Genomic DNA, 14,643 nt, shown 5'->3' with positions numbered 1-14,643 from the left:
GGAGCCTCATAATCCACCCGCCCCATAACCCCTCCCCCCGGGTCTTGATTGGGAAACCCAACCCATGACCCACCCCGCACACACCCACACCCACACCCACACCCACACCCCCACACCCACACCCACACCCACACCCACACCCACACCCACACCCACACCCACACCCACACCCACACACACCCACACACACACACACACACACACACACACACACACACACACACACACACACCCACACCCACACCCACACCCACACACACACACACACACGGAACGGGGGGGGGAGTGATGACTCTCGCACCCTCAGGCCGCCGGCCGGGCCCCCTCCCGGCCACCGCGGTATCCCAACCTCCACCAATCCAACAGCAAGTGGAGAAGGAGCACCGCACCCCAGCCCCCCCACAAGCGCCGCGCCCGAGGGAGCGCGCCCCCGGTACTCCAGCCGCACTCACCCCGGGCCGGGGCGGGACCCCAGCGGGAGGTGCTGGGGGGAGCCACGTCTCCCGCCCTTCCCCTGCCCTATATGTGTGTTGGATGTATGTAAGGGTGTGTTTTTGTGTTTTGAAAAGGTGGATGCGATGTGTGTGTCTATGGTGCGGTTTAAAATTGGGGGGTAGCGGGGCCCGGGCGTTCTACCGCTGACAAGCGGCAGAACCCCGAAAGCGGCTTACCCCCTCAAGACCCTGCATGACTAAGTGTGGTTAAAATTGTGGGTGGTGCAAAGTCGGGGGAGGACCCAGACCGCAATTAAGTAGCCTGGACCCCCCACCTAGGCACCGCCCCACTCTTCCCTATTGTGGGGTAATATAAGTTGATGTCTTTACTGACATATGTAGTTTCGCAGGTCTTATTCAATGGGAGTCGACATTGTGCAATCAGAGTTACTGTTGTACCTCAGTTCATGCAAGCCATACGGCAAGGCTGCTAGGAACTCAAGGAGAAACCTAGTTCAGTAAATATGAAAATTTGGAATTGTACATACATTTAACGCCACAATCTTCAAACTGGAATGGAAAAAAAAAGAAGGAAACAATAGGAGCAAATTGCACAGAATGGCTTTTGGTGGAGTCAGATAGCAGTGATGACAGGCTAAATGGTGAGGATGAGAGCAATAATAGTGATTTTAAAGCCATAAAAGGTAGAGTCTGTATCCCATTACTGCTCTGCTTGCTTTGAGCGCTCTCACGCATGCTGGGAGGAGGAGACCGTGTGTGTAGGAAGACAATTTTAAGATCATTTACAGTGAAGCCTACAGCATTGCAAACAGAGAGGTATGTGTGTTAACAGGGAGAGGGTGGGGGGGGGGGGGGGGGGGGGGGGGGGGGGGCACCGAGAGGCTTGTGTGGGTGTTTGACATTTCTAAAGAAGAGTAAAGGAAATGCAGTCAGTGCCTTCTCTTCGATTGAGGAGGTTTCAATTGGGAGCGACCTCCATACTCCCTCTGTGTCCCCGTCCCTCTCAGCTGAGGTCGAAAACAAGTGAGGGAGCGTGAGAACAATTCGGAGCAAAATTCAGCTTTCACAATGTCAAATTCTCAAGATGTCCCGTTGTTTCAATAAAATAATTCGCACTGCTCAAAGAGGGTCAGGAGTGATGACGAGCTACGACAACGAGGTGAAGCACGAGGGAAACCCTCTCCGATAGTAAGATTTTAATACAATCGCTGTTCAGATACTGAACATTTGATGACTAATAAAATGAATAAAGTCCTGTTTACACAACGTCAAAACACCAAACTTTCGTGGCATCTTGGGTGTCTGTTTTAAACAACGGTGCTTGGGGGGGGGCTTTTCTGAAACGCTGCTACCAGTCATGTGCAGTTCTGCGTGGTTTCATTACAAAAACAAACAACAGCTTCTAATATTGGCCTTACATGCCAACTACGTGCATTATTCTTTCAAAATGTTACTGTGTAAACAAGAAACGTCTGAAACAAAAATGCATTTTCACTTGAAACGCCGTGTACAAGGCACCAGAAAAATGAGACGGTTCGTGTTTTTGTACGTGTACAAGGCGTCGTCACACAGCACTCTGCTCTAACTGCTCTAAGAGTGAACAGCAGGTTTTAATGAAGACATTTCTTGACGTATTTAATGCATTTAAAAAGATCACCCTGGAATAATCTAATCTGTCAACGTGACATACAGCCATACATTTTCTTTAAAATCATTCAGCTACAGAAACCATTGGATAATCTGCTTACCAAACTGGAGCTAACATGGTAATTTTCAGTGTTTGATCTCATTTACTGGGACAAAAATGTTGTTATTAGCACAGGATTACTGGTTACTAGTATGAGACAACTTCTTTTAAAATGTGTGCAGTTACAGTTTAGTAACTAATAATGAAAACTAACTTCAGCGTGCTTCGATAATGTGCACATCGCTGTGTCCGAGCTGTCAGATTGTCAGATGAAGTTACACAACTTGGAAGTCAAATGTTGGAGCACACACATTGTTAAGTTAAGTCTGTTTGAGTTTATTGCACATTATAAGTCCAGTATTTTTAACTGCACGAGCATCTGGGAGCAGAGTTTTCACAATTTTCTGCAGTCAACTCTGCATGAGACTGCTTCTTAAAAGATACAGATCTTTACACTAATGACAAGAAGAAGCTACAGATGATCTGCCAGTGTACAGACAGCTCTTATGATGGTAAGCTAATTATTAAGGGTCACGAATACATGCTGGTGGTGAGGTTACACTGCCAGTGGGACTTCTTCCGTGTTGTTTCCAGGAGGAACGAATTCAGGATTAATGAGCTGCTGAAAAGTATCAGCGAACACAACAAAAACTCTCACCTCTGGGACAAAGTTTCATAGTTTCCACTCAATCCAACCAATACGAGGCAGTGTTGAAGTGTTGACACAAATAACCCTAAATACATACGACTTCTACAGATCTCCTGTGCTCACTCCCAAAGCATGCGCTGACCTGCACATCAACATTCACTACACATATTCACAGGCGCCTGCAGTACAGCAGCGTGTGAGCGGGGGTGTCAAAGTAGCTTTTCTGCTGAACAAAGCCATTTGTACACGGAGGCATCCTGGCAGCCAAACCTTAGTCTTACATCAGTGTCTAGTGGGAGATTCTTCACTGAGGCCTAAAAATCCTGGAGCTGCAAAATAAGGCCAGGTAGACTGGAGAGTGATGTAACACAACACGCACACACAACGTGCACATGCTCACACCTTCATACACAAAGTTAAATGAGGGTTCAATGTCAGCCAGACTGCTCCGGTTGCCTGGTGAGGTTTAAAGGGAAGCTAATTGCCACCCTGTGGCGTATGTGGAGGCGAGAAAACTCGAGCTATTGTTTTCACCCATGGAGGAGTAAAATCAAGAAGAATACGGCAGCAAACAGTGTCACTGACTTTAATCTATGTAAGATATCATTCATTAGGCAGCTCAATTATTTACATAGTTGAGCAAGTGCTTTAAAAAAAACATGCACCAATTGTAGACATTAAAAATTCTGTGTGTTGATAAAAACAAAAACAACGTATTTACCTGAACATAAATAACCTGGAGGGATGTCGACAGAAAGCCAGAGGAAAGTTAAGGGACAGCTGCTTCATGTTGCTTTTACATTGTACAAGTACAGGTTATCAATGAGTACAGCCTCATACTGCAGTTGCAAGTTAAATAATACATTTGCAAAACTGCAACCATCAGCACTTGATTGTATCAATGAACATAAAAACTTTTTTTAAAGGAAACAGTGGTGTTGGGTTTGGGTATCTGCCCCACCTGGCTGTTGTGTGTAAAGTACAGTCAGATTGTCACGACTGTAACACACCTCGTCTACTTCTTATACGACACATTAAGGTTTTATGTTCTCATACTGACTCAATAGGCTTGAACATAGAAGAACCAGTGCAATTCATTTGAAATCTGACATCCAGGTTTACTCTACATTTATAATTAAATCAATACACTACACCCATAAATGACCACTGGTCTGATGGCTGCATATACCTGGAGTCGCTGTTAGTCTGTCACATGGAAATGGCAGCATGAAATCATTTGAGGTTTTTTAATTTATAGAGATAAAACAAGTTAATTTTTTCAGGGTTAGTCCTCTGAATGAGTATCGTTTACCCTGTACGACTGAAGTTAAATTAGCTCAGCAAATTTATTTCTTATCAAAAAAAAAAAAAAAACCCTCCCGACTCTCAAATTTCACTCAAAAGGATTTTCCTGTGTGACTTTGCTTTGAAGCCAAGTCCCACCTGTCACACCACTGAAACAACTTAGTGAATCTTTTTAAAGACTGTTTGAATAAATAAAAAATGTTTTGCACTTACTCAAACACAGGACTTGCACAGCAAAAGAAAAATCCACCAATGTGGCTGAATTCAGACAGTGACAAGTTTGTGTTGATCCGACGTGCTTCTTCATAGCATCTGACAAGTTTTACATCCCGTTCATTCAACAAATAAACTACGTAAGTGGATTCTGCTTTGGTCAAGCTTGGCCAACAAAATCCAACCTTATCTAAATTATCAGGGCCGATGAGTCACATTTTTCATCAATAAGTTTGCCACTCTGAAGTACTGAAGGAGCAGATGTAGTTCATTGAAATCAGGATATTCACAGTGAAAAAGTGTATTGAGGACATTGTCGGACTTGTTTGCTGCGCGAGCTGAGAGAATCCTTGGCCCAAGACCATGAACACTCAGTCCAGTGGTCTGGCTACAGAGATGTGACATGTGTCAGAGTGAAGGACGACAACGAGACAGACGGCACGGTCACGTATTGGACAAGGCTACAATTCATCAGCAGACTACACCCAAGCACTGCTGCACCTGCTTGCTGGATAATCGAGCACTACGAGAGCGGAGGGTGGCAAGAAAATACAAATAAACAAGTAATAAAACCATAATCACAAGTTAATGCGCTTAATGTTATCTGAACTCTGTATCAGTATAGACTGTACTCGTGTTGGAGTACTCCAGAGTGGTTTTGACCTTAAAGTCTTGGTCTTGACTCATGTTAGGTATTCTTAACTACAACAGTACAATACTACACTCTCTACATCCCTGCCAATAACTTTGATAAAAGGTACTGTGTGTCTGAAATACTGTAAGTTATTTATATGTTGTTCCAATCCATACTGATACACTGACACCATAGTAGGTTGTTGCCATTGTCGTTTTTCTTAATTTCTTATTTTTTGCTTAAGTTCAACAGTGACTGCTCCATTCCTGTGCATTCCTCTGTTACTGCTGCCTGCAGCTCCGTCACACAATGACCATCCTTTCTTTATGACTTACTATGTCCCTGTAAATGTATGTCTGCAGAGGACAGAGAGTACAAAAGACGGCTATTTAGCCTGTGGCAGTGAGATCGACTCGATATAGAGACACACAATCAAAGTGAAATGAATAGTGGGATACAATAGAGGCTTTAAATTGTATTAGGTACGGATAAATACTGTTGTTATATAATACTGTCCTGGGTTTTTTAAGGCTTTGTTAACAAATGCTACATGAAGGCAGATTCACCTGAGCACAGTTTCATACAGATGGAACAATAAGCAGCACCTGATAGACACGTTGCAATGGCGCGTGGAAAAGCAAACAAAACTGGACAAAAATACATATAATTACACTGGTTTGCATTCAGCTAGCTGCTCTTCTGTTGTGCAGGGTGAGGATGAAGCAAAAAAGTCATTGCGGCAGTTTAAGTACCAGCATGAGTCAAGACTTAATTGTCATGTAAATAAAATAATCTTGCCTGCTACATGAGGAACACCCAAGCACCAAGCATTGGGAGAAGATAACATTTTATTCTAAATTCATAAAAGCAATAATATTGCATGAATAAGGCATTTCCAAGGTATGTGCGAGCCACTTCACAGCTCCACCAATGTGCTTGGGCTCATTTATTCCTCTTTTTAATTCATACAGTTGGCGGTTAACAGCAGGTTAGGATCAATACAGCTTTGTGAACTGCATCATCTAAGATGATTAATTCAAGAATAGTGCCAGATCGCCATGTTTAGTGGCATTTAACGGCACAGCGGTCAGCATTTAAAGGGACACCCGTGCCAAGCTGGAAAGAAGCAGAGCCCTCTGGGACGTTGAGGAAATGTCTCATAATCATAAGCTTTAGCTGATACATAGTGGTGCTTTAAATTTGTCTACAGCCAACAAAAGTCAAAGTTAGCAGACCTACAAGGTGTTAAAATCCCACGTGCATGCTTGCAGTGTCTCATCGCTTCAGAGAGAAGAAGCTGTATCTAATGTAATTAAGCAGACTCTCGGAAAATGACTCAAGCTTGCTCCGTTTTGCCCTCGCTTGGAATAGCCTGGGTATTCTCAGTGTGGCATCACAGTTTAATTCTGCCATGAGTACTTTTATAAAGCACGTCTTTAATGTGGGTTACAATAAAATGACAAGATTACCAATGATGCAAATGAGCAAATGTTTCATCAAATTCGGCTTCACCGTAATATTTCGGTGAATCAGTGATTTGACAGGGGGTTTATGGCAGAAATGACAGAAATCGAGGCAGAAAAGGCTGGAAATCAACTCCTGGAACCGTAGGAAGGTTTAAGGTTGAGACAATCAGTCATGCTGGCTTGCATGCGTTCTACACTTTTGGGTTGGAGAAGGACGACCCAGCCTCAATGAAAGACGTCAAGCACGTCTTCGTAAACCAACTACAAATCACAAACTGACTGGTTTGCTTTCTTCAGCCACTCTACATGCAATGAAAATAAAGGACATGATGTATGACGACCCCACCTTTCAACCCTAAATGTCACTGCATCCACTGCTGATGTACCCATCCTTCCTCCAGCTGTCTGATCGCTAAGCCTTACAAAATCTATTTCCTCTGCTGGCATCCAAAAATAAAAAAAACCCAACACCAGCAAGTCAGACCGACATTCACCAGCTTGGACCATATTAGGTTGAAAGAAGGAAACAGGCAGCTCGCACCATCTTTCACTCTGATTAATGCTTCAGAGAGTCTTTTGGATTTGGCATGTGTTCGCTGAACTGATGCCAGCCTGTCTAGTCCTGACATATTGGGCAGGCAGGCAGACATGCATAGACATCAAATGCTGCACGCTGAAGAAAAATCAGCTCTCGTCTTGAATTCACGCACAGATAAACAAGAGCCTGTGCTGCCTTTCCTGACCCCACCCTCTATTCTCTCATCCTAAATAGGAGTACGTGGCTTTTCTACGGCGGCGGGACTTCACTGTGGTGTGACAAGAATGGTGCCTCATATACTTTAACCTGTGCAAACAAGTTGGATTTCATTTGATGTAGGATATAGCTTACGCCACCCACTCACATCTGAAGTTGAAAGCGTTCAGCAGACAGCAGCAACGCCGGCACACGGCCACGACAGTTCCAGCTATCAGCTTCCCCCGTTAAGATACGGGAAAGATGAGAAACCCCTGTGTCTCATATTGTGCAGACACCAGGTCCTCCAGCGTGGAGTCAACAGATCAATAAGATTTGTGTCGAACTTGAGCCCTGCAGCACTTTAACTTGAAAACATCATCATTTATTTATGATCCCGTTGGTGAATTACTAAACTGTTTCGACTACTGATGCTGGAGTATTCAGAGATTTAGTGTGCTTTCATTTTGATGCACTGAGCTGAGCGTTAAATCACGAGGTTTGCCACCTGAGTCAATTAGGAAATGCTAACCGTTCTTTCCACTTGATTAGAGATTTGCATGGAACATTTATTTCACAAGAATTTAAAACAGTGTAGGGCAAGGGCGGACAATTACTTTTCTTAAGTGGTCACATGAAAAATTGGGACTGCCGTGGAGGGCTGAGCCACACGTTGACTTCAATTCTGCTTAATATGAATACATCTCTCCGTACAAAGTACTTTACTACATGGTTCTAAAAAGCGAGTGTTCCTGCTCTGTAGCGGTCTTGAAGGTAATTGGTTACAGTGATTCACATTTTAATTCCGAACAGTTCTCTATAAAAAGGCACAGAGCTTTACCTCGGAGTACAATAAATTAGTCCATAGACGTTCACATCTTGCTAAAAACTCGACACAGCATGGTTTTCTCTGTACGTTCTGGTTTTCTGCTGCGCCTAATGGGCCCACATTGTTCAGTTTGAGGGCTGCATGTGTCCTGTGTCCCGTGTAATGACCAGATCTGATGTCGGGGGAGTCATCCAAGGACTTTTTTTGCCTCTTCCTATCAGTGATATATATATATATATATATATATACTTCACAACCATTAAACTCTTGACTCAGGGCTATTAACTTATATCAACTATCCAGCTATTGTTATGGTTGAAATTGCAGAACACAAATCAAAAGTGCTAAAAAGTGAAATGTTTTGTTTTTGAGTATCTTGTTTAAGTTTCAACCTGCCATCATGACTATTTTCTTTACCGTCTCGGTGAAGGCCCAGACGCCTGACCCTCCTCCACAGAACTCTTCCCTAAAAGATTCTGAAATATTTGTAGATTTCTCGGGGGCTTTCAACGGGTCGTATTTAGGTTGGCTTAGTTGAATTTTCGGTCCTAGCACAGTGCCGCTACGCCGGTGAGGAAGCCATGGCGTGAAGAGGCGGTCTTGATGGAGCTGCGCCACAGCAGTGGTTTGAATGCCACAAGTTTTATCCCAAATTAGAACAAAGGCAAGATTTTCTCTCTCTTATGTATTTGGTCAGATGACTTTATACATGCAAAGATATCAATAAAATACAAGATTAGTGATGTGAATACCATGTTGAGGAAACAGTTAATTGCTTCATCGCCCGTTTATAGCAATGTTGCATGACGGCAAAAAAAAATTTCAATCCATAACCACGTTACGCTGAGTCGTCATATCCAGTAGTCACGGAAACACGACGCTCCACCCTTTTAAAGTAGCCTTTGGTCAAGAAAAGTTGGTATGAATGCAGCCGCACCAAAGTACAATGGCTTGATTACAATTAAGTTCAAACTAAATGTGCATTCTGGTTTGAAATAACCTGTTTCAAAGCACCCAAAGTAAATTCATTAGACACTTTCTAGAAACAAAAGTAGAGTTGGTTTTGTATGTTAGCATGTCAGCATGTTTATCACAGTAATGTTGTGATCAATCAGAGGTGGGGTCTTCATGTTTTCTTAGAAGTAAATCAAAAGGCTCCACAGAAAAAAAGAAAAGATTATGAGCAACTTCACAAGTGACCCGAAGCGATGGGAGACAAAGCTTGAAGTGGAAAAGAGACGCTTCATTATGGCTGCGATGACGTGAAAAATGTTGCCATGTTCCCTTTAGTCTGTCAGCCACTTTGTTTTTGTCAGAGTCTGAACAGTTACATAAGGACACATTGGTTTAGAAAAAAAAAAAAAGAACTTAATGAATGAAAGCGGACAACAGCCGTCACAGTCAGGAGATGGAAAAAAAAAAATAGCTGGGAATGAGTCATGTTGGAATTCAGGGAGTTATAAATGAAGAATGAGAAGCACATGACAAGAGCATGCATGTGCAAACCGACTGAGATATATAATGGTGACCAAGGCATTAGGGTGGACATCCAACTTGATTGCAAACACTCTTGTGGACAACGGAGAGGGACAAATGCAACAGAGAGTAAAAGTAAAGAAGAGAGAGAGAAGTGAGTGTTTTCTCCTGGAGGATATAGTCGGCCTTGTTGTTGTTGGGATGGGGCTGGATGATCAAGTTAAGAGCAAACAGATGTGCTGCGAACAGCTTGCATATCAAGCTGCCACACCACTTCTCGTACAAAACAACACTGCTCTGCGTGCGTCTCCACAAATCCATCATTTAAAAAAAAAATTATGGAGGAAGTGTGGAGTGTGTTTGGGTGGAAAAAATTATGGAGGCATGAACAATCAATGTAGGATGCCGATTGAAGAGAAAGAAAAACAAGAAAGAAAATGGGAGAACGAGTGCTGTTAGGAAGAAATGTCGTTTAACAAGGGTTTTTTTACTAGCTGGGGGAAAATGCAGTGACCTTTACCTCTGAGTGGCTTATTTCCAAGATTTTATAGCTATGAAGTACTCATGTGCTGGTGCAGGTGTGGGAGACCTTCTCACAAATAGAAGATAACTGCAGTCTCATCACCGTCTTGGAGGTCAGACATATCAGTAACAGACTACAGAGGCTTAAGGGCATTACAATCACAGCCTGTTCCACAATTAAAGCAAGCTTAATCTAATTAACCTAAACAATGATGAAAACATTTTCTGGTAAACAGCAATTAGACATGAACACGTCCGAAACTGTTCCAGCCAATTACCCCACAGCTACAATACAACAAGGGAGTGAAAGAACGTTTGATGGATGATGAGAGGATCATCTGGACAGTAGGTTTTAACGGGAAATTCGATTTTTAACCTTCATGTGGTGTGGAGTTTACGTTTTGTAACATCTGTCTGAATGCATGTGTTACTGTGACGCAGTAAACTCCCCAGTAAAGTTGTGGCCAGTCCCTGCAAACACGCATCTTTGCAACTGAGCTAGTCATAAGACCGTTAAAAACCAACAACAAATCTGCCCGAACAAATATAAGAGCCAAGTAGTTAAATGCAGCAGAGTTCCTCTTCAAGAAACGCCTCTGTGTCATTTTACAACCTGTGCAGATGCCGATTCGACGAGAGGCGATGCACAACAACAGTCATCTGGTAGTGAACAACACGCTCCAGCTAACTGCTACGCCAGGAGATGCACAGCACAAATGGCAATTTGGGGGGGGAGGTGAGAGAGTAAAGTAATATTTGGGTCAGCGCTGTTCATATTTTCAGCCTTTAATTTGTTTATCCACAGAAAAAAGAAAAAGAAAAAGCATGCCAACATAACATGGTGTTCTGGCACAGTGCTCTTTCTGCCCGGCGCTCAAAGCTCTCGTCTCTGTACCTTCCCTCCAAAAGCTTTTAAGTCTCCTAATGAGATTAATTAAGCTGGTCCAGAGTTTGTTTAATGAGGCCCGGCTGGCCCGGAGCACGGAAAAAGACCACGGCTGGGAAAAAGAATCCTCACATTCCAAACAAAGAGAACTTTAAAGGAGGGTTTTTAAAAATGGGGTTTAAAAAGTTAAACTTTTGAGTTAAGTGGTTGATAATCCGTTTAGCTACAGGGCAATGGGCACTTTTGCAGAATGGCAAGTCAGTAACTGAACTAACATAATTTCTAAAGTAAATTCCGGTCTAGAGGCCTTGATTGTTCCCTTTCTTCATCAGAACGGGGCCTCATTAAGAACTACAAGCTGGCCATCATTAAACATGTCAGCAACTATTACCGTCGATCATTACATTTACGTGACAGCTAAGAAACTGATTTGTTTGTTAAACTGGACTTTGATTGATATATTGATATTAAGTAAGGATGCAGTGTGCAATATCGTTGTTGATCATTACCCTTATCATGATTCTGCAGTTCTCAGTAGCAGTGTTTCAAAAGTGGAACAGCTTGTTGACTGAGTCAGCAAGTTTTCATTAGATTTTTAATTTTTTTTTACTTTTATATTTCTGACTTCTGATATGATGTAATGTCTAAATATTCAAGTGAAATCTGACTAAATCGGGGCAATAGGACGCCACCTGGTTCACAAAATTTGTTGCGTTGTTGAGCATGAATACAAAGTGCGTAGAGAAATTCATAATTGCAGTTCAGACAGTCAATTGCAGTATTCACATTCTGAAGGTTGAAATAGCAAAGACTGAATTTCATAGTCAACTCCGAAAATGCGATTGAAAGTCGTTTTCCTGCATGTATACAAAGCAGTCACACTGGAAACAAATCCTGACCTGGAAAACATCCACCGTCATGAATAACTTTCTAGCTCAACACTGAGGATTGCTGTGGTCTATTACAGTATCGGACAACTGGAAATGGCCCGATAGTAACAAGCTGAAATAGTGCATATCGCCATGGAGGTGGCATAATTCCAACACTCCTGCGCATGGAAAGCGGCACAGAGTCCAATAAAATGACATATTGAATATCAGGGATGTGGAATTCATTTTAATATGCGCCACATCCAGCTCTGGATCCCCATAAGGTCAAACCATGAAAATTATAGCATAGAAACTAATCTAATGACACATCTTTGTGCAGATAAGAACAAGTACATTAGGAAAAGGTTCATATTTGATCAACTTTTCACAAAACCTATTGCAAAACATAACATTTCTTTAAAAAAAGAGAAAGGGAGGGTGCACTCTGAACTCTTTGCCTCAGTTCATTTCACCATGCCTGTGGATGTCACATTTTAATTTGATGCAAAGTAAATTTGCAAGAAAAAGTAGCAAGCTTTTACTGCAACATCCTGTTACAACTAGTTATTCAGTTCTCGGCCTCCGGATTGTGTTACGTCTGTTCGTCTACTCTCTTCATTTGAATTTTGACAGGATCAATACAGCTTTTGACTTTTTCCTAAAACAATGCAAAACACAGTGGAAAAAAAATCAGCAACAACTGTTACTTGTTAATAAAAATGTGCAATAATTTCACCTCACCTCTGATTTAGCAGTTCATTGTGATAAATGACACTTAAATGCTTAAATAAAACTACATCCCAATGTGTAGATAACATAGTGGACGCCATCTGCTGACATCTGACACTGGGCTGTGTTTCGCTGTGGCTTGCAATCTATAAAGCGACTGATCATTTCAAATGAACGATCAGCGTTAAGAAGGCAACACTGGGTGGATGCAGGGCAGCTGTGGCTCAGTTGGTAGAAAACCCATCTCACCCTGTCCATGTGTTCAAATATGTTTAGCCAAGACATTGAACCCCGAGGTGCTTCTCAAAGGTGAGTGAGCACCTTGTGTGGCAGCTGCCACGATTGGTGCGTGAGCAACTAATTATATAACGTGGGTTTAATGTGGAGTATGCTCTAAAATGTTGCTCAAACGATGCTGGGAAAAAGTGTGAGAAAGTAACGCCACAGCTTTTGACGGCAATGCTTTAGTAACTGATGATGTAATGAATTTAATAAAGCTCACATAACTGTTAGTATTAGCAGCATTTCCAGGGGAGAGTGCAGTTAAATATAGCAGACAAATGAACTTAATGAGTAAAATCAGCTCGGCTGATGTGACACAGCAACACTACAGTAATAAAGCTACAGTAATATAAATAATGAATGTATTAATCCTAATTGAAAGACATGTTTGAATGTAATTTACAAGTTACATTTCCTAGATGTACTACTAACTAGTACAAAAGAGTAATTAATACACATAACAGATGAAAGGCAAAATTGTTTCTTTTAGAGATTTTCTATCATGACATTTAGTAAAAAGCACAACATCACAGTTCAGACTGAACTAAAAGCCCAACAATTCACCTATCGACAAACAAGCCATGCCGTCTTGTGACTCGCAGACTAAGATTATTGTACTTCTGAATGTACTTGAAGTAAAACACGACCCCACAGTATATCCGATTACTGCCCAGGATGATGATGACGATGCCCTCCTAATTGTACCTGGTACTTTAATGCACGCATGCAAACCCTTGATAGCGACTAGACTGCTTCTGACAAAAAAAAAAAATCACAGAGAATGTCGAACTAAAATGTTTTCCTTCAATTAAAATCTGTTTAACAGTTGCAGCCTCAGAGTGGTCCCGAAATGCAACACATTAGTCACCGTCTGGAGCCCCGCTTCAACCATAAGAACCAACACAATGTGGAGAAAAACAGGCAGTGACACACCGCTTTGAGGTTCAGAAACACACTGAGTGAATGAAAGGAGGCAATGTCAGCTTTGTCTGAGTCACCGTGGACTTTTGTTCGTGTTGTTCTGTGGTAATTCACTTACCAGATATGAAGTGATGCCTAATGTACAAACAGCTTTGTCTTTCAGGTCATGACGTAGATTCAGAAGTTCTCAAAATCCACTTTATGACTAAGGAATACCTCAGAGTCCCTCAGAAAAGTACAATAAATTCATCAAAGGCCAATATATTGAAGTAGCTCTAGTTACATTTAAAGACACCAACTTCGTTTTTTAGTACAAATACAAATCAGCCAAAAAATATCAAACTCCATCAAGTATACTATAAGGCACTACTCTACATCACTTCTCCCTCACTGATTCTACTTGTGCCTTACACAAGTATTGTGCATTTACAACATGTAAAATTAGAATGAATCTATACTGCAATTTTTGTCTCAAAGGGTCGCTGACCTGGCCTTGTGGCACACACAATCACCACTAAAAAAAACAAAAAAAAACTAAATACAAACTCATTATTTCACTCTGCCTAGTAATGGCTAAAGGTCTTACCTATCTGCCGCTCCAGGTCAGCAGCTTCGTCTGGGGTGGCCCTGGGCAGCACTCCAGGGTCACTGAAGCTGGTTCTCAGGAGGGTCCCCAGCACAAACAGAAAGAGCACACCGCCGATGACTGGGATGACCGGGGTCAGCTGCAAGGCCAGGAACGGACAACTGGCGGGACGAGAAGAGGACATGAGAACATGAGCGCTCAGAAACATTCAAACAAGAAATGTGGCTGTGGCCATTTGAAAGTTCAGCCTCAGTCGCGCCAAGAAAGCCTCCACGTAAGGCCTCAATTTAAACATTAGTGCATGTCACAAAGTCAGCTTGATCTTGAGATACCAGCTGAGACAAGTGCTTAAGTTCAGTCAGTTGTAATACCGATGACTTAGTGCTTAATGACTATTGAGT

At 42.2% G+C, this 14,643-nt stretch overlaps 1 protein-coding gene across 4 annotated transcripts in view; it reads right to left on the bottom strand.

The window, feature by feature from the left end:
• The window catches only part of zdhhc14 (zDHHC palmitoyltransferase 14), a 54,605-nt gene that overhangs the window by 21,557 nt on the left and 18,405 nt on the right, over positions 1-14,643 (bottom strand). For all 4 annotated transcript variants that reach the window (XM_080479928.1, XM_080479926.1, XM_080479929.1 and 1 more), the window contains exon 3: positions 14,243-14,403. In XM_080479928.1, the coding sequence (XP_080336054.1) occupies positions 14,243-14,403 (161 nt within the window). The remainder of the gene's footprint in view (positions 1-14,242; positions 14,404-14,643) is intronic.

This window comes from Lipophrys pholis, assembly GCF_963383615.2.
Source record: "Lipophrys pholis genome assembly, chromosome: 14".
NCBI classification, from domain to species: domain Eukaryota; kingdom Metazoa; phylum Chordata; class Actinopteri; order Blenniiformes; family Blenniidae; genus Lipophrys; species Lipophrys pholis.
Note: the sequence above shows the minus strand (reverse complement) of the source record. Positions and strands in the feature narration are given on the sequence as shown.